At 53.3% G+C, this 24,964-nt stretch overlaps 13 protein-coding genes across 13 annotated transcripts; 9 read left to right on the top strand and 4 right to left on the bottom strand.

The window, feature by feature from the left end:
* The first annotated feature begins 175 nt into the window (after positions 1-175).
* Positions 176-1,911, top strand: DACRYDRAFT_20568 (Aldo/keto reductase). Its single transcript, XM_040771988.1, has 7 exons — positions 176-273; positions 329-734; positions 787-836; positions 888-925; positions 978-1,040; positions 1,094-1,341; positions 1,394-1,911. Exons 2-7 carry the CDS (start codon positions 539-541, stop codon positions 1,849-1,851), a joined length of 1,053 nt encoding a protein of 350 aa, XP_040631905.1. The 5' UTR covers positions 176-273; positions 329-538; the 3' UTR covers positions 1,852-1,911.
* A 528-nt stretch (positions 1,912-2,439) lies between these two features.
* On the top strand, positions 2,440-3,746 carry DACRYDRAFT_104900 (Aldo/keto reductase; the record flags this gene model as incomplete). The annotated part of the gene is made up of 6 exons (XM_040767994.1): positions 2,440-2,635; positions 2,685-2,734; positions 2,786-2,823; positions 2,876-2,938; positions 2,992-3,239; positions 3,292-3,746. The coding sequence occupies 6 exons, from the start codon at positions 2,440-2,442 to the stop codon at positions 3,744-3,746; spliced, it is 1,050 nt and encodes a 349-aa protein (XP_040631904.1).
* DACRYDRAFT_76034 (uncharacterized protein) lies at positions 3,736-4,344 on the bottom strand (the record flags this gene model as incomplete). Its single annotated transcript, XM_040776175.1, has 3 exons — positions 3,736-3,913; positions 3,959-4,155; positions 4,210-4,344. The coding sequence occupies 3 exons, from the start codon at positions 4,342-4,344 to the stop codon at positions 3,799-3,801; spliced, it is 447 nt and encodes a 148-aa protein (XP_040631903.1). The 3' UTR covers positions 3,736-3,798.
* A 585-nt stretch (positions 4,345-4,929) lies between these two features.
* DACRYDRAFT_76031 (TPR-like protein) lies at positions 4,930-6,910 on the bottom strand (the record flags this gene model as incomplete). The annotated part of the gene is made up of 4 exons (XM_040776174.1): positions 4,930-5,410; positions 5,471-6,098; positions 6,158-6,336; positions 6,390-6,910. 3 exons carry the CDS (start codon positions 6,908-6,910, stop codon positions 5,617-5,619), a joined length of 1,182 nt encoding a protein of 393 aa, XP_040631902.1. The 3' UTR covers positions 4,930-5,410; positions 5,471-5,616.
* Positions 6,911-7,101: 191 nt separating this feature from the next.
* Positions 7,102-8,616, top strand: DACRYDRAFT_76029 (Metallo-dependent phosphatase; the record flags this gene model as incomplete). Its single annotated transcript, XM_040776173.1, has 6 exons — positions 7,102-7,462; positions 7,510-7,614; positions 7,669-7,679; positions 7,731-7,740; positions 7,788-8,310; positions 8,359-8,616. The coding sequence occupies exons 1-6, from the start codon at positions 7,158-7,160 to the stop codon at positions 8,614-8,616; spliced, it is 1,212 nt and encodes a 403-aa protein (XP_040631901.1). The 5' UTR covers positions 7,102-7,157.
* A 486-nt stretch (positions 8,617-9,102) lies between these two features.
* Positions 9,103-10,057, top strand: DACRYDRAFT_93378 (uncharacterized protein). The gene is made up of 2 exons (XM_040777151.1): positions 9,103-9,603; positions 9,655-10,057. Exons 1-2 carry the CDS (start codon positions 9,284-9,286, stop codon positions 9,875-9,877), a joined length of 543 nt encoding a protein of 180 aa, XP_040631900.1. The 5' UTR covers positions 9,103-9,283; the 3' UTR covers positions 9,878-10,057.
* A 448-nt stretch (positions 10,058-10,505) lies between these two features.
* Positions 10,506-11,181, top strand: DACRYDRAFT_93377 (uncharacterized protein). Its single transcript, XM_040777150.1, has 2 exons — positions 10,506-11,099; positions 11,159-11,181. Exon 1 carries the CDS (start codon positions 10,541-10,543, stop codon positions 10,886-10,888), a length of 348 nt encoding a protein of 115 aa, XP_040631899.1. The 5' UTR covers positions 10,506-10,540; the 3' UTR covers positions 10,889-11,099; positions 11,159-11,181.
* A 173-nt stretch (positions 11,182-11,354) lies between these two features.
* Positions 11,355-12,483, top strand: DACRYDRAFT_14105 (kinase-like protein; the record flags this gene model as incomplete). The annotated part of the gene is made up of 5 exons (XM_040771015.1): positions 11,355-11,586; positions 11,726-11,778; positions 11,811-11,921; positions 11,987-12,187; positions 12,235-12,483. The coding sequence occupies 5 exons, from the start codon at positions 11,355-11,357 to the stop codon at positions 12,481-12,483; spliced, it is 846 nt and encodes a 281-aa protein (XP_040631898.1).
* A 1,549-nt stretch (positions 12,484-14,032) lies between these two features.
* DACRYDRAFT_14104 (uncharacterized protein) lies at positions 14,033-14,636 on the top strand (the record flags this gene model as incomplete). The annotated part of the gene is made up of 2 exons (XM_040771014.1): positions 14,033-14,220; positions 14,279-14,636. The coding sequence occupies 2 exons, from the start codon at positions 14,033-14,035 to the stop codon at positions 14,634-14,636; spliced, it is 546 nt and encodes a 181-aa protein (XP_040631897.1).
* A 1,008-nt stretch (positions 14,637-15,644) lies between these two features.
* On the top strand, positions 15,645-16,486 carry DACRYDRAFT_20563 (COX5B-domain-containing protein). Its single transcript, XM_040771987.1, has 3 exons — positions 15,645-16,022; positions 16,084-16,198; positions 16,248-16,486. The coding sequence occupies exons 1-3, from the start codon at positions 15,702-15,704 to the stop codon at positions 16,319-16,321; spliced, it is 510 nt and encodes a 169-aa protein (XP_040631896.1). The 5' UTR covers positions 15,645-15,701; the 3' UTR covers positions 16,322-16,486.
* A 353-nt stretch (positions 16,487-16,839) lies between these two features.
* DACRYDRAFT_76021 (DUF155-domain-containing protein) lies at positions 16,840-19,132 on the top strand. Its single transcript, XM_040776172.1, has 5 exons — positions 16,840-17,418; positions 17,469-17,785; positions 17,832-17,914; positions 17,972-18,064; positions 18,138-19,132. Exons 1-5 carry the CDS (start codon positions 16,889-16,891, stop codon positions 18,234-18,236), a joined length of 1,122 nt encoding a protein of 373 aa, XP_040631895.1. The 5' UTR covers positions 16,840-16,888; the 3' UTR covers positions 18,237-19,132.
* On the bottom strand, positions 19,032-21,361 carry DACRYDRAFT_76019 (uncharacterized protein; the record flags this gene model as incomplete). The annotated part of the gene is made up of 4 exons (XM_040776171.1): positions 20,924-21,361; positions 20,595-20,872; positions 19,578-20,543; positions 19,032-19,380 (listed from the first exon to the last, which is right to left on the bottom strand). Exons 1-4 carry the CDS (start codon positions 21,290-21,292, stop codon positions 19,032-19,034), a joined length of 1,962 nt encoding a protein of 653 aa, XP_040631894.1. The 5' UTR covers positions 21,293-21,361.
* Positions 21,362-21,515: 154 nt separating this feature from the next.
* Positions 21,516-23,138, bottom strand: DACRYDRAFT_20561 (oxidative stress survival Svf1-like protein). The gene is made up of 4 exons (XM_040771986.1): positions 23,041-23,138; positions 22,782-22,970; positions 21,724-22,675; positions 21,516-21,677 (listed from the first exon to the last, which is right to left on the bottom strand). The coding sequence occupies exons 1-4, from the start codon at positions 23,058-23,060 to the stop codon at positions 21,558-21,560; spliced, it is 1,281 nt and encodes a 426-aa protein (XP_040631893.1). The 5' UTR covers positions 23,061-23,138; the 3' UTR covers positions 21,516-21,557.
* Positions 23,139-24,964: the final 1,826 nt, after the last annotated feature.

The following is a 24,964-nucleotide window of genomic DNA, read 5'->3' as shown; positions in this document are numbered from 1 at the left end:
ACCAAGTTAGTCGACATACTTCACATTTATGACCTTGAGCTCTCCCCATCCTAAACTTATATGTTTGCTCATACTGCAACAACATATACGGCGAGCCGCGACCTTTGATGCTGTTCTGTTCGGAAAATTGGTCTCCCCAGCACTGATGAGACCTCAACGCTGTCGACATTGCTGTGGATCTGTTCCTACCATTCTTATCTCCGAAAGCACCCGCCTTCTTTTCCACTCTATTTCTGACGTAAACTGTCCCTGTGCATTCTTCCGTGTTTCGATGTATATGCTTTTCCTCCTCAACCCTGCTCCGCAATATTGACAGCATGCCCGGTAGAAATCATGCACTCAATCCGCCAATCAGGTGTGCGAAGAGCTGGAGCTCCCTAAATATGGAAGATAGCCCGGCAAAACTCCGTTGTGGTCGCAGGGGCTGAGATCACACCCGGTGGAGGTGATTCTTTCGACGACCTGGCATGTGCATAAATACCGTGGAACTCCACAACAGCGTCCTGCCGTCCTGCCATCCTCGCCAGTAACTATCCTCATGGCAAACGCAACTCAGCCTCCCGTTCAGTATGTCCGCCTCGGCAACAGCGGGCTGCGTGTCTCTGTGCCTATCGTAGGCTGCATGAGCTTCGGCAGTCACGAATGGAGCGATTGGATCCTCGATGAGGACCAAGCCCTTCCGCTGTTGAAGGCCGCCTGGGATCGTGGTGTGACAACCTTGGATACGGCTAATGGTACACCTCTTTTACAAGACAGTATCATCTTGTTTGACTCATGGGTTCTCAGTGTATTCCAACGGCGAGTCCGAGAGGGTCATTGCCAAATTCCTCAAGAAGGTACGTCGCATTGAGCTTTGCAACTTGAATCGTATCTTACACGACACATAGTACAACATTCCTCGTTCGAAACTTGTGATCTTGTCCAAGTACGAGCTCACCATCACAATGCATTGAAAGCAGGGATGACCTCATGCATAGGTGTTTCTTCCTCTGCGCGGACGGACAGCCTGGGTTGTTCACTGGAAAGCACCCGGACCTTATGTGTGTTGTGATCATATCTGAGGATCCCTGTCGCATTCTGAGCACCTCAATAGCAACACCCGTGACTGGGTGAACCAATCTGGCTTGAGCAGGGAAGCCATCTTCAACCAAGTGGAAGGTTCCCTGAGGCGTCTGGAGACGGACTACATCGATCTTCTCCAAATCCATCGTTATGACCCTAACACGCCTGTGGAGGAGACGATGTGTGCGCTTAATGACCTTGTGCGCTCGGGGAAGGTGCGCTATATCGGAGCCTCGTCTATGTACGCATGGCAGTTCAGCGAGTACAACCATGTGGCCGGTACGTGATAATTGTGCTGCCTGGTGTGGAAGCGTGGCTGACGATCGCACAGAGAAGAACGGCTGGACACAGTTCATCAGCATGCAGAACCACTACCACCTGCTGTATCGCGAGGAAGAGCGCGAGATGATCCCCTACTGCAAGTACAAGGGCATCGGCCTCATCCCATGGGCGCCGCTCGCGGAAGGTCACTTGGCTCGCCCGCTGGACGTGGCACAACACGACGCGCAGAAGACGACCCGTACTGAGACGGCGGTGTTCAAGCGCACGCTGACCGACTCGGACAAGACCACCATCTCTCGGGTCGAGGAGCTCGCAAAGCAGAAGGGTGTCAAGATGGCCCAGATCGCGATTGCGTGGATCATGACCAATGTGACTAGCCCGATTATCGGAATGAGCAGCCCGAGCCGACTGGAGGACGCAATCCCTGTTGGGATTGAGCTGACCCCGGAGGAGATCAAGTACCTCGAGGAGTCATATAGTCCCAAGCGCATTGAGGGCCACGCGTAGAGATACAGCACCTTCTACGAAATGTACGGATACATGCAAAAATGAAACATGACACGGTTATTCTGGATGCTTGACTTTTGCCCATGTCTTGCCATTCTTGAACCTCTCCCCAACCCTTCTCCTGATCCACCTTCACCTAAAGGAACCCTAAGCACTGATAGCAGACTCATCTAAGAACATGATAATAATTCTGTGTACATTAATATTGCACACGCTGTTGTACAAAATCTAAAGGTTGATTACTATTTAACGACATTTTACGAGGGTACTCCACGGTGGGCGCTTGCCACCCAGGATTCGTTCTTTCTGATTCCTACGACGAGCGCACATGTACATACCGCGGGACTCCACGGCAGTATCCTGCCATCTTGTCATCTTGTCAACGTCTTGACCAGTCACCATCATCATGGCTAACGCAGCTGAGCCTCCTGTTCAGTATGTCCGTCTCGGTAACCGCGGGGACGGTGGCCTCTTGCCGCCCAGGATTTGTACTGTCTGATTCCTACGACGACCTTGCATGTACATAAATACCATGGGACTCCACAACAGCGTCCTGCCGTCCTGCCATCCTCGCCAGTAACTATCCTCATGGCAAACGCAACTCAGCCTCCCGTTCAGTATGTCCGCCTCGGCAACAGCGGGCTGCGTGTCTCTGTGCCTATCGTAGGCTGCATGAGCTTCGGCAGTCACGAATGGAGCGATTGGATCCTCGACGAGGACAAAGCTCTTCCGCTGTTGAAAGCTGCCTGGGACCGTGGTGTGACAACTTTGGACACGGCTAATGGTATGCATCTTCTACATGACAGTTTCATTTTGTTTGACTCATTTCTCAGCGTATTCCAACGGCGAGTCCGAGAGGATTATCGCCAAATTCATCAAGAAGGTACATCGCACTGAGCTTTACAGCCTGAACCATATCTTACGCGGCATGTAGTACAACATCCCTCGTTCGAAACTCGTGATCTTGTCTAAGTACACCTTCACCATCACAGCGCATTGAAACCAGGGCTGACCTCATGGATAGGTGTTTCTTCCTCTGCGCGGACGGACAGCCCGGATTATTCACCGGAAAGTTCCCGGACCTTATGTGCGTTTTGATGATCTCTGAAGATCCCATTCGTATTCTGAGCACCTCAATAGGAACACCCGTGACTGGGTGAACCAATCTGGCTTGAGCAGGGAAGCCATCTTCAACCAAGTGGAAGGTTCCCTGAGGCGTCTGGAGACGGACTACATCGATCTTCTCCAAATCCATCGTTATGACCCTAACACGCCTGTGGAGGAGACGATGTGTGCGCTTAATGACCTTGTGCGCTCGGGGAAGGTGCGCTATATCGGAGCCTCGTCTATGTACGCATGGCAGTTCAGCGAGTACAATCATGTAGCCGGTATGTGGTAGTCGTGCCCCGTGCTGCTCAGTCCCAGCTGAGGATCACCTAGAGAAGAACGGTTGGACTCAATTCATCAGCATGCAGAACCACTACCACCTCCTGTATCGTGAGGAAAAGCGCGAGATGATCCCCTACTGCACGTACAAGGGCATCGGTATCATCCCATGGGCGCCGCTCGCGGAAGGTCATTTGGCCTGCCCGCTGGACGCCCAACACAACGCGCAGAAGACGACCCAAACTGAGACGGCGGTGTACAAGCGCACGCTGACCGACTCGGACAAGACCACCATCTCTCGGGTCGAGGAGCTCGCAAAGCAGAAGGGTGTCAAGATGGTCCAGATCGCGATTGCGTGGATCATGACCAAGGTGTCCAGCCCCATTATCGGAATGAGCAGCCCGAGCCGACTGGAGGACGCAATCCCTGTTGGGATTGAGCTGACCCCGGCGGAGATCAAGTACCTCGAGGAGTCATATAGCCCCAAGCGCATTGAGGGTCATTGGTAGGGCTACAGCACATAAGATGTTGGTATACATGGAAAAAGGAAAGATGACACGGCTATTCTAGCTCATCAGGCTCGTCTTCCTGCAGCTGTCTTGCGCCTTCAAAAGGCAAGACGTACGGTGGTCTGCGTTTGATGAAGAATTCTGTTAGTGGGCGTAGTCGCTCGATCCTAACATCGTCAGCATCTCGTTAGCATGCATCTGTGGAGACATGCCCATCCTCGATGAGTCCCACACGAACATTCCGGAACACTTCGTCCCCTCGTTCGAAGATCGTCCAGAGCGTGCACCCACAGACCTTGCAAAAGCACTTGATCTTTGGATGACCGCTGGCTGTATTCGTGAGGATGAAGGAGTTCACTAGCTTCTCCCGGTCGTGGATCGTCATGTTCCTCTCTGACCACATGGCATTCTCGGAAAGTTGGTTTCAGCGAGAGCAAGAACTCAACTCGACTTGATGACTCACTATTTGACAAGGCCCTCCGGCGTTCTTCCGACAATGTATGCAGAAACAAGAGTTGATCTCTGGAGGTTCGACCGTCATGGTGAATGAGACTCCTCCGCAAAGACAAGAGCCTTGATAGAGAGGAGTCACATCCATAACATCTGTACTCTGTTCGTTCATCGTTGACAGTGTCGAGCAGCTGTGATGGCAGAAGTTGGCCTAGTGGTTGTCCTATGTAACATGGAGGACACATGTTAATGGCTAATAAAGTGGGAGTTAGTCACATGTTCAGCAACGTTGAACCCGAGTATAGACAAGAAAGGTAACGCGCGTCGGAGGCAAAAGACCCTACTTTTACCAAATATAGAAAGAGCTTGATAATGAACCAATGCTATGGACCTTGCCCCATGGCATTGCTTAAATAAATAATTCTCTTAAATAAAAATATGATAATATCACCCTACCACTAGCCCTAACCCTAACCCCTACCCCACCCTAACCTCAACTACCCTAACCTGCTGGATGGGATCCTAACCAGTACCCTAACATCACGCAGGCGCATAGGGCAAGAATTCCCTTTTTCGGAAATTAGGGAGGTAAATTGCCTCCGACGCCCGCGTTACTACACCTACATACTACTTTTCTCGTCGTCACTCGTTGAACCCCTTGAGGCAGTATCAGCATCTCTCCTTCACTCACCATCCAAGCACCAATGTCCAGCTCAGCTCGCTATCCCTCCTCACTCTCACGAGCACCAATCAATGGCTCACAGTCCCCACCGTCATCACCGCCCGCCTCCCACTCCTCGACACGCTCAGCACCTCCCACCGTCAAGTCCCCCGAGCCAAACGCGCGTCGTTCTCCATTACCGCGGAAGGTCTCCGCCGGCGGGGGCGGAGCAAGAGACCTACTGAGGAAACATTATGGACTTGGATTAGCGAGTGCGAACGTCAGTGCATCCAGTGTTGGTTTACAGGGGAATGGGAAAGACAAGGAGAGGGAGAGGGAGTCGGAGAAACGACAGGACCCAATGGACATCGACAGCCCAGCGTTCGACCCCCACCTATATTATTCTACGCTCATCTCGGGAAGCTCACTACCTGCACTCCTGGCCAGGGAGAACGAACTGATGAGTGAGATCCGCACGCTGTATGGGGAGAGGCAGAGTTTGGTATATAATCACCATCATGAGCTGATTGCGGCCAGTGACACTATCAAGTCTGTGCGTGTGCCTCATCTATGCTTTGTTTGCCTTTGTTATTGAAAGCTGACATGCGAACAGATGAAGAAGCGTGCAGAAGGGCTCGACGTATCCCTCGACACGCTCAAAGCTGCATTTTCTGAGATCTCACGCTTAGGCGCAGAACTCTCCACAACGGACCACGAACGAAAAGAATATGCATAACTGTCTAGGGTATATCGTGCAGGTCATGACATGTCCACATCCTTATCCTCGTCATCCTCATCTACCCATTCCCCGTCATCTCCATCTCCTGTCAATTGTTCGCCCTCCCCTTCCTCCTCAGGCAGAGCCGCATGTACTCCCAAAGCCTCGAGCTCTCCCAGCAGCTCCTTCACGTGCAGCAGTATCTGCTCGTCCGGATGCTCTTGCGCCTGGTGCAGCATCGCGCATGTGTCTAAGCAGTCCCTCGCATCTCGGAGCATATCCTCCTTCGTCATCTTCTCTCCTTGCTCGCCATCCTGCGCGGATTGGGTCAGGTTTACAGCAGAGCCTTCATCTTGGTACATGAGCCAAAACGCCCAGCCCTCAAGGTACCACGCTTCGACTTCCTGGTCGTCCATCTCGAGTGTCCGCGAGAGGGAGGCAAGAGCGAGGGCGAATAGGTTGAGCTCGAGACATAGGCGGGCGAAGGAAAGGAGCGTCGGGGGAGCGGGGTGGGAGGGTGAATCTACCCAGCATGTTAGATATGGTTTATTGACATATACGAAGAGGAAAGAATGCACGCACCGGCCGCAATGCCCTCCCATGTAGACCATACCTTGTGGACACACTGCTCAGCTTCATCCGGCCGTTGTTGGCTCATCCGCACACTTGCGAGTGAGAGTAGCGCCTCGGTATTTTCTGGGTCAGTGTCCAGCGCATGACGGAGAATCTCTTCGCAGGACGACTCCGCCTCTGGTTCGAAACTATACACAAATTTAGTGTGATGACAGATTTTTCTGGAAACAGAAAGACATACCATAGATCCGTCATCCAAATATCAACCATGCTACAACACACCCTTACAACCATTCTCCGGATCTCCTCCTCTTCTTCCTCCAGCCCTTCCAGGCTCTTTTCCGTCTTCCCCTTCCCCTTCCCACCCAGCCTTGTCACGAGCAAGTCCACCGCTGTTCGATACTGTCCAAGTGCTGCACGTGGATCGTCGTCTGCCAAGAGTTGGGCAAGATACAAATGCACTGATGGTGGAGCTGGGGAGGGTGCGGACGGGGAAGGGGGCACAAGAGAGAGGAAAATTCCCTTTGCTCGTTCCGGGTTGCCAGCTTCCATCTCCACAACTCCTTTCAATTCTCTCGCCTCGACGTTTTCCGAGTCCCTTTCCAAGACCCGGTCGACAAACTGCCGTCCCAGTTCGTACTCGCATTGCACGACCAGTTCTTGTGCTTTTGCTAGCAGCGCCTCTGTGGTTGGAGCTGCTTTCGACTTGGATTTCTTGGAACTTTGTGGGGGATGAGGTGCTTCGAGCACGGTCGAATGCATTAGCCGTGCTGAGCGCACCGTCATCTTTGTCCGCCCCATGTTGTTTGTTCAACACGGTGGTCAATGCTGAATGAACAACTTGAAATCCCAAAGAAATAATTCCGAGCGCCCATACCCTAATATTGCTTTTTCATGTAAGAGAGGGGCACAGCATCGGCATCGCAATGTTCATTCAGTACAATTAAATATCTGTTTGAGCAGCGCGTTCTGTCCAAGATACCTTTCCTTACGACCACGACCAGCGACCATGCCCCAAAATCCTCGTGGGATGGAGTTCTTCGCGACCCGCTCAGCGCTCTTCATGATCCTCTTCTCTTGTATAACGCTCTACCTCATCTTCCGCGCGCCTACCACACGCGCCGACAGGCAACTCGTCGTACATCATGAACCTATCGCGGCGAGTTATACTAAGCGTATAGTTGCCGTGGGAGACTTGCATGGGGATCTGAAGAACGCGATGAAGGTGCTGAGGATGAGCGGGGTGATTGACGGGTTTGGGGATTGGAGCGGGGACGTTGACGTCCTGGTGCAGACAGGGGATATCATTGATCGGTGGGTTTGAGTTTTAGCAATTATAGACTCGGCTGATTATTTGCCAGAGGGGATGACACGATAGTGTTATTCAAGTATTTGGATGTCTTGCGGGGTCAGGCACTAGCAAAGGGAGGGACGATACTATCGATGATGGGAAATCACGAGTGGATGTGCGTATGCTGAATGTTTTGTAACTCTCTTACTGACTCAAATATATTCAACAGGAATGTAATAGGTTAGTTCACATATTCACCGTCTTTAGATCCCAGCTGACCCCCTACTGCAGGAGACTGGAGGTGAAGAGCTCGGTCCGTACTGTCGCCCTTCTGCTAATTTCGTGCAGATATGTCCTCCCCTCAGAAATAAAAACCTTCGGCAGCGTCGAAGCGCGACAACACGCCCTCTCCCATGCCGGCTGGCTCGGCAGCACTTTCTGGGCAAATTATACCCTCACCACGCGCCTCCCGATGCACCCCATGCTCGGACCTCCAAACACCGACTATACACCTCTGTCCTCTATCCCTGCTTCCATCTCCCACTCTGCCCTTTCTTTCGTACACGGAGGCCTATCTCCCTCCTTCTCCTTTCTCACACCCTACCCCTCACGACCGAATGCGCTTGGCCGGAGTCTGCTACACAAGCTGCTTACGCGTTACCCGCACCCGCTGCCTCATCCGCCGAACCCATACCCTGGGTTACCACCGGATGCGACCCCGGAGGAGCATGAGCTCTACGGAGGTGACGGGCCGTTATGGTATCGTGGGTGGGCTCTGGGCACGGAAAGGGAGGTTTGTGGACATGTTGATGACGTGCTACACAAGCTGGGTGTCAGGAGGCTTATCATGGGTCATACACCCACTTTCACTGTACGTTTTCTTTATGACATCTGTTATTGCTGCTTATTCTGTGGGAAGAATATCGTATCACGATGTGGTGGCAGGATCATAATTATTGACACAGGCATTTCGCATGCCTATGGCGGGGTACTCTCCGCCCTATCGATCCGTTACAGCCTCACGCCAAACGAGACAACGTACGACGATGAGACAGGGACGCAGGAATACATAGAGCGCGAGGTGGTCAGCGCTGTTTATGAATGGAAGAACGAAGTACTCCATGATGATAGACGGATAGTGCGCGGGTGGTGGGAAGGGTGGGCTTATACTTCGTAGAGAGCCTGAGCCGGATGCTGTATGATATTTTGTGAAGTCGCTAGTGCGGAGATGATCCCACTCAACATATCAGTTCCCGTACTGGGATGATTGGTGTCAAGCCCACCGGTCCTTCATGACGCTCCATCTCTTCATTAGTCTCTTTTGGAGAAACTGGACTTGAAGCCATTAATGAAATGAACGTACGTGAACACCCTCTTGTATTGCCGAAGCACCCCTTCATACTACTTCGGGAGCAGGGGCCACCACTATATGCCACATCGTAAGCATCTGTAAAGGATTGGCGGTCATCTTGGGCCAATCCATCTTGAACAGGAAACCAATTTACAAACATAGCGAGACATCGTCATCGAATGTAGTCACACCGCCACATGACGTCTTCTGCCCCACAACAGAGTAAAAAGGGGTGCCAGGGTCTGCCTTTTCCTCTCTCCTAACTTTCTCTATTTCTGTGTGCTACAAATGGAAACAGACCTTGACACGTCAGGCATGTGCTTGGTGGGGCCGGCGTAATCGTGCCTTTCATTTGCTCCGATGTCCGTCGAGGAGGAGTAAAGGTGAACAAGGTATAAAGAGGGCAGGTGGGGCGACGGTCGGCGTACGCCAACTCAGTCTTTCTTCATCCACGAATCAATACCTCGACAACTTGCAAGATATTATAACCAAGATGCCACTTTTCGGACACAGGCGCTCGACCTCCCCCTCTAACGCTGCGGCCACACCCACACCCGTCAACAATGCACCGGTCAATGATCCGGCTTACAATAACACGACTACGACCGGCCGTACCGGGAGCATCTTCGGCCGCAACAGGCGCAACGAGAACGTGGACGATATCAATGGATACAATAGCGGCAATGACAGATACGGCAATGGCGTGCACCTAGCGAACCAGATTGGTATGGCGAGCGGGGACGACATGGCCGAACCTCGCTGCAGCGGGTCCGGCAGCTTCTTTTCTCGCAACAGCAGGAACACATCGCTTGAGTGTGTTATCTTCTATTTCTGAAGCTCAACGATGTTTACATCCTTGTTTAGCTCTCAGAATATTCCCGTATCACTGGAGCATGCCCATGCCAAGCTTGACGCTGCCGTCGCCTCCGAGCGCGCGGCCGATTCGGCGCTCAGAGATGCTCGTGATATGGTAGACCGTATCGAGCGCGAAGCGCGCAGGGAGGCAGACGTCGCGGCGGCGAAGCTGAAAGAAGCGAGAACGATGAGGAAGACCGCCGGAGGACTGGGCAAGTTTGGAACGGCTTGAGCACTTATGGTTGGCCATCCCACTGTTGCTTCCGTAATGTCCTGTATTCCTATCGAATCGTTAGTCCTGACACGATTTCGATCTACCAATATCTCAACACCAACAATCCTTACTCGGAGCTTTACATAATGCGTTCCTTGACCAAATAGTTTGTATTTCGTATATAGCTGATCAGTCAATGCCCAAAATTACCTGTTTACCACTCATTTCTATGCACATTGTGTATGATGCAATCCTTAGACATCCATGCCCATGTCGATTCCATTGTAGATCACGTGAATGCAAGTATGGACAGCTTCTTCACCAGAAGCGGAAGCAATCAACATCGTTTCCCCACCACCATGGTGCAGCTATCCTCAAGACAATGCATTTGATGCATTCGATGACCATGGCGATGCCCGACAAGCGATGGGGACGATATCGACCAGACTTTCAGCTCTCTCGTGGGCACGCTGTTGCCTCGCGCAGTCCTCCCACCTGCTCCAACGAACGACATGTTTGACAGTGCTTTCCTTCCTACAATCCCCCCTTTTGTGCAGGATCGCGCAACACTTTATATGCTGACACATTCCTGGAACTCTTTCCTGTGCTATGGCTGACATGGAACCTTCTGGCAAATACAGTATACAATGTCTGTGCATCAAGGGTTCTTTCCCGGCGGATATGTGGCACAGGATACGAGCTTTGGACCTTCTTGGATATAGAGGCTTGACTGCGTCATTGGAACTTCTCATGCACGTTTGTGCGTACGATGTTGTTGCTTCTCTAGGCCGAATATTTGGACAACTCGTGGACATGACGGGCGATGACTCCCCAGCAGCTGCGGATTCCGCAGCCGTGTTGGACCCTTCGCCAAATGGCATGTCTTCGACAGCTTGCTGTCTATTGAAGGGACTAGATTGTTCTGTTATTTCAATGTCTTCACAACGTCATATTTCCGGATACGAAGTCCGTTATCAATGGCTTTCTCGAAGGGAACAAGCTATCCGCGAGCGTTACAACCTAACCTGAAGTATCGATATCTTCACGCACCGTCCGGCTGACGCCTCCCGCTTCATGGGACAAGTTGTTGTACATTATCTCGGGCTATGCTGACTCTGATTCGGATTTTCATTTGACGCCGATGAATGATGAGCCATTGTTATCCGCCCATTCTTCCAAAGAGAAGACAATGACAATCATGGCGATGCGTGGATAACCGCGGAAATCCTGTTATATATCGGTGCCCACATTCCCGCTTCCCCGTGGAAGAAATGTATATATGCTGATGCTCCTGCACAGATGACCTGCTGAGAAGTTCCTATACCATCTCCCCATACTGGCGTGAGCAATCGACTCGGCAATCGCGTCTTTTGCTCAGATCATTGTGCCGGAAGGAAAGCAGGTAGATGTTTCCTGCATAAATGCTGGGGTAATACATGCATTAACATACACCCAAAGTAGCCAGGCGCTGCTTATTCGACTTCGCTCAGCTGCAATGTCAATCTCAAGCTGGAGCTCTGCCGGCAGCACACCAAGCCTGTGTCGGTCCGGTACTGACATGGGAGATCAAGGCGCACCCACCGTGTCATTGGCGGAGCATGTCGCCCGTCTCGGCGTCAATCTTGCGGAATGGCTTGGTCGCGGTGGGCAAGCGAAGGTGTATGCCGTAAAGGGAGGCAAGGACGTACTCAAAGTATCGAAGAGCAAGGAGTATTCTCCAGAGGCGAGTATGTTAGTCGCGGAACGCAATGTTATCCTGATATCGTCGGAAGGATATGGAAAACGTAAAATGGCGCCAACTCCCTCCACATCGCAACATACTCCAACTCTTAGACCTCCGGATTTGTGATGGCCATTTGTGTACAGTGTCCCCTCGATATTTGTGCAATGCCAGGCTCTATATCCAACTCTACCGGATGGTAGATCGGCGTACCTTCGTACGCACTGTTAGGTATATAACTTGAAGGACGATCGCATTGAAGAGATTTATCAGATATTGGACGTACTCCATGGGCTGTGCCACATCCATGCGCACAGATTTGAACATTGCGACATAAAAGGGGTACGTGGCCCCCTCCCTGGCCTCTCTCGGGTCCTGAGACACTCTATTGACATTCAGTCTGACAGGAAAACATCCTCGTCAACCACCGGGGCGAAGCTGTCATAAGCGACTTGGACTCCCTTGCAACCGCTATGGTAGAACGGAGTTGGGTCCCTCGCACCCCGTACTGGCGACCTCCAGAATTATGGAGCTCCCCTGACGGGGGACCAAAGCCGGGGGCCGTCGGCACAGGCGACATCTGGAGCCTAGGATGCACAATCATCGAGGTAAGCGTTTCCAGCTGCCGACGGATAGCACCCCTGACACTCGTCAGCTGTACACCGGTCGAATGCCTTTTCATCACGTTGAGTACAAGAAGCTTTTGCAATACCTGCTGGAAAGCGGGTACAGGACCTGCCCCGAACTAGCACGCAAGCGAGGGCTGGACCCCGCTTTATGGGCACTGGTCCTTGATATGCTCGACCTGGATCCGTCGAAACGCCCGACAGCGCACCAGGCGCTCGCGAGACTCGACAACCTCATCGATACCGAGTCAAACGCTTGGCTGCCAGAGGCAGCCTAAACCGCATCGATCGATACTCCCCAGCAGAGAGGTTGGCCGTGGTTGCAAACATACCCGACTCCACCAATCGCCCGTCATATTGTTGAAGATGCTTCATATATTGCCTTTGATGGCAATATATGAAGCATCAGGAGCTAACTGAGCATTTGCAATGATATTACAGGCGACTGGTAGAGTCGTATATGTTTGCAGATGGCAAACGCTGGTATGTATAGAAAATGTTGCGGTTTTTGCGTTGGTCGATATGGGCTGAACATCCGGAGATTTTCTTCGGTTTGTTCGACGACATGACGATGGACGTATTTTTACGATTTTCACGACACACTCTCCTTCTTGTTGACATTGTCACAATACAGCTTTCACGTTTCTTGTCTCTAGCTCTGATATCTCTCACTCCTGCTTGCTTGCCTCACGTATTCTTTGACGACAAACACGTGCTCCTTCATTTCTTTCCCCTTCTGCTCTGCTTAACCCCTTGATTCGCCTTCATATTTATGACCTGTTTTGCCCCACACTTTGAATTGGATTTTGCTCGCCGAACTTGCACCACGATGCACGACCAGTACGCCCGCAGCAGCGTCGTACACAGAGCGGAACAGGCGCCGTAATCGGAAATAGGAGACAAACAAGTCTGGTACACCTGATCCTCGTTCACACTAACCAATATACTGTATCCCAGAAGAGCCGGGTCTGATTTCACTAGACTCAGGGTACCAGGCTTGACGGTTGCGACACGACACCAGTTGGTGCAACAAGCGCTAATGGAAGACGCCTCCACCTGCCCATCAGTTCGGGTTCGACGATTCTGGGCAGTACGGTAACAGGTCAGGGTGTCTCGGACTCAAAATGAGAATTTTCACGATGTATTTTATCAGCGAAATGATAACGTTGAACATTGGAATCCCTCCATTAATACAGGAAAGTCAACAACTGCCAGAGAGCGGTTTCCACAAGGTGCGATTGGTGAACAACAAGCGACAAGATATGTCCCGGGACCAAACACAGTGAAATGGAGCACGTGTGGCTGGCCAGCATGTGTGTTTGCATTCTTCCCCCCTGGAACTTCCCAGCAAGACGACCCGTCACATCCGACGCATCCGACGCCTTTGCAGGGCAGCAGGGCGTGTTTAGACCGCACCCCCACCCTGTACGAAATTAGCCTTCTGCAATATTTGCTAATCTCCGTTCTCCGCCTTTGGGTCGTGCCAGCAACGGGGTGTATTGCCGTCATCGCCTTAATATCGTATTTCTCCTAATCTCGGCGCAGAACTCGAGACTCCGGGCCGCTACATATCGGCACGCGTTGCCCCTCCTCCGCTTCTTCGCCGCCCAAAGTAAGGGGCACCGGATGCCTCCGTCCGTGCTTGATCATCTTGTGCAGCCGTTGACCGTATCTGCTTCATCACCCAGCACATCATTCCCCACAACCGGATTATCCGGTCATCATCGCAATCATCATCGCCATCAATATCATCGTCAACAATATCATCAGCCATATCAACCCTCCACGTCCCCTTCCTTATCCGCGGAATCTCTCCAACCTCACCGCATGGTCACCCTTCGCCCAAACCCGCCACCCGTCTCCCCCGCCCTCGCTCGGGTCATCCAAGATCTTGCTCAGGCACAGGGGATCCAGATCCCAGACCCCATCCCTCTCGCTTCTCCCTCCACGCCAACTTCTGCAACGGCACGATCCTACGCTTCTGCTACAGCCGCCGCAGAAGCTGCTTCAGAATGGTCTGTCCCCCTCTCCTTCCTCCCCCTCCTCCTAACATGGCATACTCACCTATTCCAGGAATTCCCTCCTCATCCAAGCCCGTGCTGAACGCGGCCCTCAGTGGGACGTACTAGGCCAACGATACCTCGTCGACGTCTCCTCCGACCTATACTTCGACCCAGCGGCGTTGAACCCCCCTCCCCCCGAAGACTTACCAGACGACGCCCTCACGCGTGAAGGCACCGAGCGCCCTATGGTAAATGGGATACTACATGAAGGAGTTGCGTCGGCGGCGAGTGCGAGCCCGCACTTGGGCACCATTGGCATTGGTCCTGGCGGAGGGGGCACTTTCAGCCCGAGCGTGGATGGGAGAGAGGGGAGCAGGTTCGAGACGCCTCGGAGGAGTCTGAGGAGCTCGGGCCCCAATGGTGCGTAGTTGGGAAATGAATGGACTGTGCAGTGCGGTGGGACAGTGTTGAGTTGGGCGGCGGGGCGGTTGGCTGGAACGTGACGTTTTCCCTGTATTCTTATGTAGGCTGTATGTGCAACCGCTAATTGTAGAATCTGCGCATTGCGTGATTTATGCTATCAATCGGAATGAGTGTGTGATGGCCTTCCCGACAGCCAACCCCAAAGTTCCAAACACGAGCAGAAGAAGACGGTGCATATGAGACGAGAACCGAAGGATGCCGCAAAAGGCACACGAGCGTAGGAGAAGGTTCTTTCGGCTTATAGCCTGCTACACGTAATTATGCTAAGAACTAGGGAGAGTACAATTCGGCGTCTTGTGCTCTTCACCCGATTTACCTGAAACGCATAGTGCTGGTCTGACCTTGATGCTGAGACAGCGCAGTATGCAGTAGGATCATCTTGTTTCTGGCCGGGCCTTGTGCGGTTCCTCCAACTTCAATCTCCCGATCCCTCTACTCGCCGTGGGGAAACATGCACCCATCTTGCGCCAGAATGCCGACAAATACCTCGCAAACGATTGGACACAAATGGTGCTTAACATACTCGTCAACACCAAGATCCCAAGCATACCGATACGTTCATGGCCGACCGCCGATGGAGCAGAAGCTCGTCTTATGAGTGATTCTTGCCAGCCGTGATGGAGATGACGGGGCGCTGGAGCGATGGGCGGTGGGTTCTTTAGCACGGTGGATGAGAAGTGTAGAAGGACTGGGAGAAGAGAAGAGACAGTAAATGTCACGTGATTAGAAGCTTTCTGTTCGATCATTGTATGTAAGACTAGTCCTAACGCCCGTTATACAATGCAGAGTTACTTATGATCTGAGTGACTAGTAATACTTTGTAGGAATAGAATGAGTGTAATTAACCACCAAAGGCCTACCCACCGTTCGGCCGCAAACGGAAAGAGACCCGCTCAATCCTATTGGCTTATGTATGTGACGGAGCAATTGGTCCCGTGTCCCCTTCCTCACCAGGCAGTTTCCACTCTCCTGCGTCCTCCTCGACCTCCTCCTCGACCTACTCAACAACCATGTTCTCCCTCATCCGTGCCCGCGCAGTCACCGTCGCACCCCGCGTCTCTCTCCGCGCAGTCCGCGCATCCACCGCATTCCGCGCTCTCTCCACCACCGCCCTGCGCAAAGCCGACGACCACGGGCACGCCCAGCCCCCCACACCTCTCTACGGCGAGGGCAGTACTCCGGGTCAGGTGCCGACCGATGTCGACCAGGCTACTGGGCTTGAGCGTCTTCAGTTGCTTGGGGAGATCGAGGGTATCGACGTGTTTGACCAAGGCCCGTTGGAGGTGAACAGGCTCGGCACGCTTGCGGACCCGATCATGGTTGAGTGCCTGGTGCGTTTGTTCCTTCTTATGCTTGAGATTGGTTGGGGAACGAGGACTGATGGGAGGATAGGCGGACGAACGTATTGTTGGATGCACGGGTTTCCCTGCTGATTCCCACGATACCATCTGGCTGAGCTGCACCATCCACGGGCAAAACAGGCACCGCTGCCCCGAATGCGGCTGCGGTACGTACCTCTCTCCCGGCTCGTTCCCTCCCATACTCACCCGCTTTAGTCTACGCACTCGACGACCTCCGCCCTAAGCTGGAGGAGATCCACGGCGAGCACGCACCTGCCCTTGCGCACTGATTTGTTTCTCGGTGTTGAGGAAAATGCTGGTAGGCATGCGGAAACAGCCAGCCCTGAAGGGGAAAACGAAATTGTACATATTCAGGGAATTTCATTAGAAAATCCTTTATTCGTACTTACGGAGTGTGAGTGTGAGCTGCTGTTGCTTTTGGGTTGAAAGGATCGTTATCATGATACTGGGAACTCTCGTCGTGGTGAGACGAACTGCGCTGTAAATGTCCAACACAATTCAATTAAAAAGCGACACCATCATTCTCATTCATAATTCCTTCATCTCATATTTATTATCTTTCCGTACGTACTTACATATCTGAATATGAATAACCTAGGAAGGTCGGCTATTCCGACGGTGAAGATCTGCCGGCTACGCGTCACGTTCGAAATACGCCTCGCAAATCCTTGTTCTCCTCCTCCTCCTCTCTTCCCACCATGCAAAGCCTCATATTCCGCCAATGTACAGGAGTACTACGTACCGCCGCCGTTCCTTTCGCAAGACGGCCGCTCGTGTTCTCAGGCTACGGATTTGGCCGTTGTCCGCGGTACATCTCCCAAACGTCACGTTCTCTCATGGCGGAAATTCCAAAGCAACAATCTACAGAACCTCCCGTCCCTGTACTCCCAACCAAAGCTGAATATGCCCCTCTAACCCAGGAGGCTGACTCCGAGCTCGTACCCCAGGGACCAGCCGATGGCCAGAAGTCAAAATCCAAGTCCAAGTCCAAGAATACCGCTTCCCTGCGTCGGGGTGCGAAGGACTCTGCGCCCATCCGGACCAAAGCCGCGCGGGAGATCAAGACCGTCTTCACCGTCTCCACCGCAGAGCGCTACAACCTCTCCCTCCTGCGGCTCATCCTCCCCCCTGGGTCGAGGATGCTGCCCATGCCTGACGATGGGTTTGAGGAGGCGATCTGGATCCCTAAGTGGGGCGGGGGGGAGGCGTTCGTTTTCAAGAATGGGAGCTATGTGTGCTGGGGACTGGACGAGGAGGTGGCGCTGAGGTTTGGGAAGGAGGTGATTAGCAGTGTCAGAGGGGTGGAGATCGACCCGCTCAGGAAGACAGAGACGGAGGAGTTGGACTTTGTTGCTGATCCTACTGAGTATGTCCGCTGTATGCGCATGGATCCTTTCGCGCTCACGACGCTGCTAGGAAAACACGTCTACAAGGAGACCTGATCATCCTCGGCGGTAGCTCGACAGAGGACAACCTCCTAGCGCGATACAGTTTCTCGCAAGCGCTGGCCCGCTCCTCCGCGCTCTCGGCACTCGAGTCCTCCCTAGATCACTACCTGCTCTCTACCTCCGGGCTGGCGGACACGCTCGCCGCGCACGGACATCCGAATATGCGCCGGAAGGACCTGATCCGGAAGATGGGCGAGCTGCTTAAATTTAGGCAGGGGCTTAACTTGAACAGGGAGAATTTTGGCGAGACGCCGGACTTTTATTGGGCTGAGCCTCAGCTCGAGGGTGGGTGTACAGTGGGTTTCTGGGAAGCATTCTTATGTCTCTGAAGGATACTTCGACTCTGTTAGCCGGGCGTTAGAGATCAGGCACCGTATGCGCGTAGTGAACGACAAGATCACCTACGCAGCCGAGGTACGCCCCCCCCCTTCCCCCTGTCTTTCCCCACCCCCAAAGCCTAACGATACCCAGACACAGGAGACACTTCGTCAGCTCCTTACAGACTCGTCCGCCCACTCGATGGAACTCGTCATCATAGCGCTCATCGCGGTCGAGGTTGTGCTCGTACGTCCCCCTCCTGGGCTGTACCGTGCCGTGCATCCCACTCCCACTCCCTCGCAGCGCTGATGAGAAACAGGCGTTCATCCGCGAAGGACCCGAGCTGGTGCATAAAGCGCTGGACATGTTCGGGACTGCCGAGGAGCCCAACGCCCGGGAATCGGAATCGGAATCGTAGACTCCCCAATCCCAAGTGCAGTGCAGTTCATTCCTTGTATTTCAGGCTAGACTTATACACCAAAGACCAATGAGTGGAGAGAGATGAGGGAGTGTGAGTGTGAGTGTGAGTGTGGTGTGAGTGAGTGTACGCTATGTATGGTAGTAGATAGAACGGTCGGCATCGGCATCCCCAACCCCGCTCTTTCCCCCGCTTCCCACGAAGACAGCCCAAGATCAGATCTAAGACGTAAGACGAGCCAGAATGTTGAATGTTGATTATACAGTGTAGAGAGCGTGGAGCGACAGCCGCGTGCGGCAGACTGGACGCAATCGCAGCGCAGCGCATCGGATAACGCAAACGGAAAAACGAAAAACGAAAACCAAAGATCGAAAATAAAGGGAAAGAACGAAAGCGAAAGTGGTAGGTATGTAGTCATACACCTCCAGAGCCCACGAAAATCTTCGGAAAAAGGGTATCCCGTCCCATCCCCATCCCAGTTCTCATATGACTCACTCTTGTTTCTTGACTTGTTTCTTCTTCCGCAAAGGCTAAGCCCATGCGACCTTTTTCGATGCATGGCTCATGGCGCATCTCCCAGCTCCCAGCTGATCAGCTGAGGAAATCGTCCGCATCCCTCAAGATCGCTAGTCCGTACCTGCCGTTCAAGCCAACGCCGCCTCAGCGAGCCCCTCCCTCCCCTCCCCCCCATTCCCAGCGCCCTCGCCCTCACCCTCCCCAGCCCGCCCAGCCCCAGTACCAGAAGTACCAGAAGTACCAGTCCTCGCCCACCTCTCCCACCTCTCCAACTCCGCTTTAAGCTCCACCAGTCTCTCCTCGCTCAGCGGGTGGTCTTTCCCCTCGAACCCGTGTTTTCGCGGGTCGGGGTTGGCCTGGGAGGGGGAGGGGGTGTTGAGATGGGTTTGGGATTGGGGTTGAACTTGGGGTTGAGCTTGGGGGGAACGCGCTTGCACTTGCGATTGCACTTGCGATTGCGCTTGGGATAGTGTTCGGTCCACAGTCTGCGCTTGCCCCTGATTCGGGTTGAGCTTCTCCCCCTGCCCCCTGCCCAACCCCCCCGCTACAGCTCAAATCATCCGACCCTAACCTCGATTCCCAGAACCTGATCGCGCAGCGGGGGTCGTACCCTGCGTATGCTAGGAGCCTACAGTGCGTAGTGCGTTGTTATCAGCTTTTCCTGGGAGAAGGGGGGGGGGGGAGGGGGTAGAAAGCGGGGTAAAACGCGGGGTAGGAAGCAAGGTAGGAAGAGGGGTAGGAAGCGTGTATGGGGCATGGGATGGGGTATGGAATGAAGGGTTGTAAAAGAGCGCGAGATGAGTGTGGAATGTTAGTATAGCTCACCTAGCCGACACCGCATCCGCCTCGACCTCCAAAACCCTCGTCGTACACTCCGCCTGCTTCCTCTCCACCCTCTCCCTTCCAACGCGTACCATCCTCCCCACAGCATCATTCAAAAACGGGCCAAAGAACATCGTCAGCGGGAAGATAAGTGTGCGGCCTACGTCTCCCACCATACTGAGGAGTGTGGGGGTTACGATTAGCGAAGAGGAGAGGGATTCGAGGTGGTGTGAGAGGATGAGGTGGGAGAGCTCGTGGGCTAGGACGACGGCTAGGTCTTCCGTTTGGGATTGGGTGGGGGAGGTGCGGGGGGCTGGGGAGGGGGGGGAGAGGGTGTGGAGGAGGGAAGTCCACAGGGATTGGGTCTGATTTTGATTTTGATTCTGCGTGCGGGGAGGCGTAGGTGCGTGCCGTAGGATCTCCTCTAGGAACCCTGTGTAGAGTACGATCCCCCCCGCTCCTGCGGGCCCGTACCCATGGGACAAGGCGTTACACTCCGGCTTATCGACAATGAGGACGTTGTATGGCGGTCCGAGCTGTGCATGGGGGGAAAGATGATGTGCGTGACCCGGGGGATCCTGTGCACGGCGGTGTTCCGTTGCTGGCTCGTGGGTGTCTAACGAGGGAGGGAGGGAGTGTACGAGCTGCGAGATCCTAGGCCGGGGGAGGAGGGGATACTTTGCTGGCGGAGGAACGGGGCCAGTGTGAGAGGAGGAATAGTACTTCTCGGCCGCTGCGCTCGGGGGGTCAGAAGCGCTCGCGGGGAGGATGTTTATCCCCGCTTCTAGCCGGCGGAGGGTTTCTTCTACCCAGCGCCAGCGCCAGTCTGAGGGATTGAGGATCCTGGGCATGGATCCTGTGGGAGAGGCGTCCGTCATTTGTTTTAGGACGGAGGTGTACCAGCCATAACCGCGCAGGTCGGCGTGGATCTTTTCCTCCTCTTCTGGAGAGAGCATTATCATCCTCCATCTGCGAGCGTATCAACATCCGCATGAGCAGGGGGTAGAGAAGGTCGCCCACCGGCCAGATATCGGCGTCCTCTCGGTACTAGCGATACACGTGACAGCGATAAGTGCCACAGGGGTAATAGCAAGGATGCCGACGCTCCATCTGAGGAACCCCAGCCAGCGTGCGTTCTGGCTGACGATACCCGCCCAGCGCGGGTGGGTGATCACTTCTGGGTGTTCTTGGGCTATGCGGATCGCACGCGTGGCGATGCGTTCGCGGAACCAGGCCCAGGGGAGGATTGAGAGAGTGAGACGGGCGACGGTGGATACTGTGTTTAGGGCTGCTGAGGACTGCGCGTTGGGTGTTAGCGGTTAGTTGGAGTGCACTGGGTGAGGGCGTACTTTGAGTAATGCGACTAGCCAGAAAAGGAGAGGAGGAGCGCGTTGTACCCCACTGGCGTGGAACCATCTCGAGCTGCCTTCTACACGGAGTACGAGAGCAGAAGCATACTTCCTCTGACTATCCCACGCTACCTTTCCCGTCAACTGGAGTCCACTCCCCACAAGGAGATCTTTTGTCGTCAGATGGAGTCTCCTGGGGGGGATGAGAGCGCGAGAAGAGGAGGAGATGGAGCGGACTGAGTTTGCTAGGAGAGGAGTGGATACGCTGTGCAGTCTTCTGGGGAGGCAGGGTCTTGTGCGTGCGACTGAGTATGAGAGAGAAGCGAGAGCGGAAGTGTAGTATGGGTTATTGGGTTGTGTGAGGGGCATGGTGACCCACCCGGTGAGGAGTGGGTAAAGGATTGATGGGATGTGCGATGGTGAGGATGAGGATGGCGGAATAGAAGTGAGTGAGTTGAGTGAGTATAAGGTCACGCTTGCTGACTGCGCTCACTGTGCACTTCAAGGGAGGGAGTGTGCCACAACATCACATAGGTGACTCGCACAGTGAAGACCCCTTCACACACAACGCCGAACAGACGCGCACTCTCTGCCGTACATCACGTAATCATTTAACGTAAGCAACATCTAATCTCTAATCTACTTGAGGGTCAGAGGTGTTAGAAATAAAACTAGCCTCATTGAATAACGTTCCCTCAACCACAACAGCCTCCTTCCCAGGCATTCTAACCTCCATCTTCGCAGGGTTAAAATACTACCAAACCATCAGCCTCTCCCCTCCATCCGGGAAGGCCACTCACCTGGTAGATATACGGCTTCGTCCCAGTCGCATAATTGATCACCTTCCTTACCATATACGGGATCTCAGCCAACACGTCCACTTTCTCCAACAACCCCCTAAACCCGCCTAGGTCACTGTGCACCTTTGCGCTCACCGTTCCTTCCCCTCCGAGCGAGGGGGCACTCCAGCTCCAGTCGATAGCCGAAGGGACAGAGTACCCCGTCTCCTTATCCACCATAACATCTCTGTGCTCAGCCCGGCTCACGACTCCCGTCTTCTCCCCTTCAAGCTCATCAACCCACTGCGTCTCCCCAGTAACAGCCGCCAGCTTCCCCCCGGCGACTACACATCCAACATTGACCTTCACCTGCCCTTGCACCCCCTCCCTCCCCTCGACCTTCCGTCCATAACTCTCCAGCGTACGGAACTCCATCTGTATCGCGCTCACCCCTCCAAGAACGTCGTTCCCACTGATGAAATGCGCAAAGTTCCATCTTTCTGCCACCAAATTGGGTCGCATCCCCTGGATAGCATGCACGAACATCCCCTGCCCAGAGGCAGACACCGCCTTGCCATTAACGAGCACGACGCCAGACGTTTTCGTCCGGGGCCAAAACCGGTGCACAACACATCCGTCAGGCTTGTCCATTTCCCCAAAATAGCTGAACCCCCCTCGTGCCCCAGCACCAAACTTGAACCCCTCTATCTCCCTGGGCCTTTCCACTAGGAGCGAAACGTGAAACCCTTCGTCGGGCTGGGCATCGACTTTGTACGACTCTAGTTCCGTCGCTGTTGCGGGGGAATGGATGACCCTGAACTTGTCTGCTTGGGAAGAACGGCGGTCGTACGTCCTCCCTTGGGAGGGAGGGGGAGGAGTGAGGAAGTGGGAGACGTTGGCGGATTTCCAGATTTGCTCGTTTGTCTGGGGGTCGTAGAACTTGCATGTGAACTGCACTTGGGGGCTCCAGAGTCTGCGTCTGGGGTTAGCAGGTTCCTCCTTAGCTAGGCGAGCGGTAGTGCGGGTGCGCATGGGACGCAGATAGGACGCAGATGGAATGGGATGATAGTAGCACTCACCCAATAGACGAATGGATAATCTGACAAAACATAAACACCCCATTCTCAAGCACCTCATACCATATCTGCGTCTCGGTCGCAAACCCTCCTCCGGCGGTCCACTCGGTGTCTTTGGCCTCCAGAGGCCCGAAGAGGGAGTGAGGGGGGTAGGCGGAGGTGACGGGGTGGAAGTTTGTGGTGGTTTCGGACCTGCGGGGGGGGGTTAGTGGGCCGGGGGGAGAAGAGGAGGGGGGATAGGGGGGCAGGGGGAGAGGCGTACGAGAAGAGGTTTTTGAACATCTTTAGCTTGTATCTCTAGGAGTGAGCAGCGAACAGTAGTGAGCAGAGCAGCGAGCAGAGCAGTGAGCAGTGGTGAGAGGGTGAGCAGTGGTGAGGGGAGCTGCAAGCTGTGATGCGTTGGTTGCTGCCGATTCGGCGATCGGACGGAACCTGAGGGGTTTTACGTCATCCTCGTTGACTGAGCGGCTGAGCGGGCCATCCTGTCCATCCCTCAGACAACCCAATTTGCTTCTAGTGTTCAATTACCTTACTAGTCTGTCGGACCTGGGGGAAAATGATACGGGTCGTTTGATTTGACTCTTCTAGGATTACATGGGCATGAAGCGGCTCAATGATCTAATGGAGACATGGATGCACCAGTGTATGCCTGAAAACAATCCAGCCCACATTGGCAGTTGATTGTACAAACCATTGGCATCAGCCATTAGATTTTGACACCCATGAACTCCATCTATGATGTGTAGGTTTCAGCCTAAGGTTTGATAACATTCAATAACTTCTTCAGGTGGATACTACCCCGCCTGTCTATCCCTCAGCATGATCTCTATATCAGGTGACTGGAGAAGTGAGGAATTCCCCACAGGACATACCTACACCTCTTCCCCCACCCAAACTGAAGCTCACACCCACAGAGTCACCCACACGCTGTCCTCATTCATGAACAGTTCCATCTTGGCAAAGCAGGGCCACAATTCTCTGATGTTCCCATTGAGCCCTAGGGTATGACCATGGTCTATGCACCTTTCGGACCTTGCAGAAGTCAATGCAATCAACATGTGAGGTGACAGAGATAGTCATCATCCTCGGTGTGCTGGCTATTGGCATCAAACTGCTAGAAATCACAAACTCCTGCAGTTGTGGGATCTCTGGTCATGAATCACTTGGGAATGGTTGAACTGCAGAGGTGAGCAAACCTTCCTCCCTCTATGAATGTCATTGTTAAGCAAGGAACAGTGCTTATGTTTGTCTGCGGACTCCACTCTACCCTGACCCTATCCTACCCTATGATGCAGGTAGGTCTGCTCCATTAATGCAGAGTTGATCATCCAGAGATCACACATGGAATGTGGTGGTGAATGATTGTAAATACCCCCTTTGGCTCTGATGGAAGTGCCATAGGCTTTCAATCCTTTTGCTTATGATGTCACCAATGAATTGTTCACATAAGGCACAACTCCTCACTTTCCACCACCTGCAGACTGCTCTTTCTCCTTCAGTCACCTTCTGTGAGTATATTGTTCACTGTAAAATGCCCTGCCCTCACTTAGTTCTAGTACTGTCACCAGAGCCTGAATAAAAGATCAGCATCGAAGCCCCAACATGTTGTCCCTGTTCAGCACCAAGGATGAGGAGTATAATAAGAAGGCCAAGGATATCGATCTGACCAGAACCAAGATGGAGATCAATAAAGCCACCATGTGTGATTGGTTGGGTTGATGAAGTGTTATTCACCTCACCACTAATGTAGAATGTCAACAACCCAAAGAATGTGAGCGACCAAGAGCATAAAGGGTGGGAGAGGTGAGTAAGGGGGTGTAAGCTCACTTCCCTGATGTCTTCCATCAATTCACATTTATAGTGTATGAGTGTTCTTCCCAAAATGAGATAGAGTGCAATCAAACATGCCAGTGCATTGCCAAGTTGACTGTCCCTGGGTGAGTGACAGTACACATCTGATCCAGCATATGATTGGTAAGGGACTAGAACAACACCTGATCAGCACACATATGAGGAAGGATGTGTTAGGGCAACACAGGCTGACTAAGTCTGCTCACCTAAGAGTGCCAAGAGTCTAAGCAGGCAACAAGGAAGTGGAGTAGACCTGATGACTAAGACCTATCTACAGTATAGGTATCTGTGGATGATCCTAAGAGACCAAGTCTGAAGAGACAGTCCCAGGCAGA

Source organism: Dacryopinax primogenitus, assembly GCF_000292625.1.
Source record: "Dacryopinax primogenitus strain DJM-731 SS1 chromosome Unknown DACRYscaffold_3, whole genome shotgun sequence".
Taxonomy (NCBI): domain Eukaryota; kingdom Fungi; phylum Basidiomycota; class Dacrymycetes; order Dacrymycetales; family Dacrymycetaceae; genus Dacryopinax; species Dacryopinax primogenitus.
The sequence above is the reverse complement of the archived record's forward strand: the minus strand, read 5'-3'. Positions and strand labels throughout refer to the sequence as shown.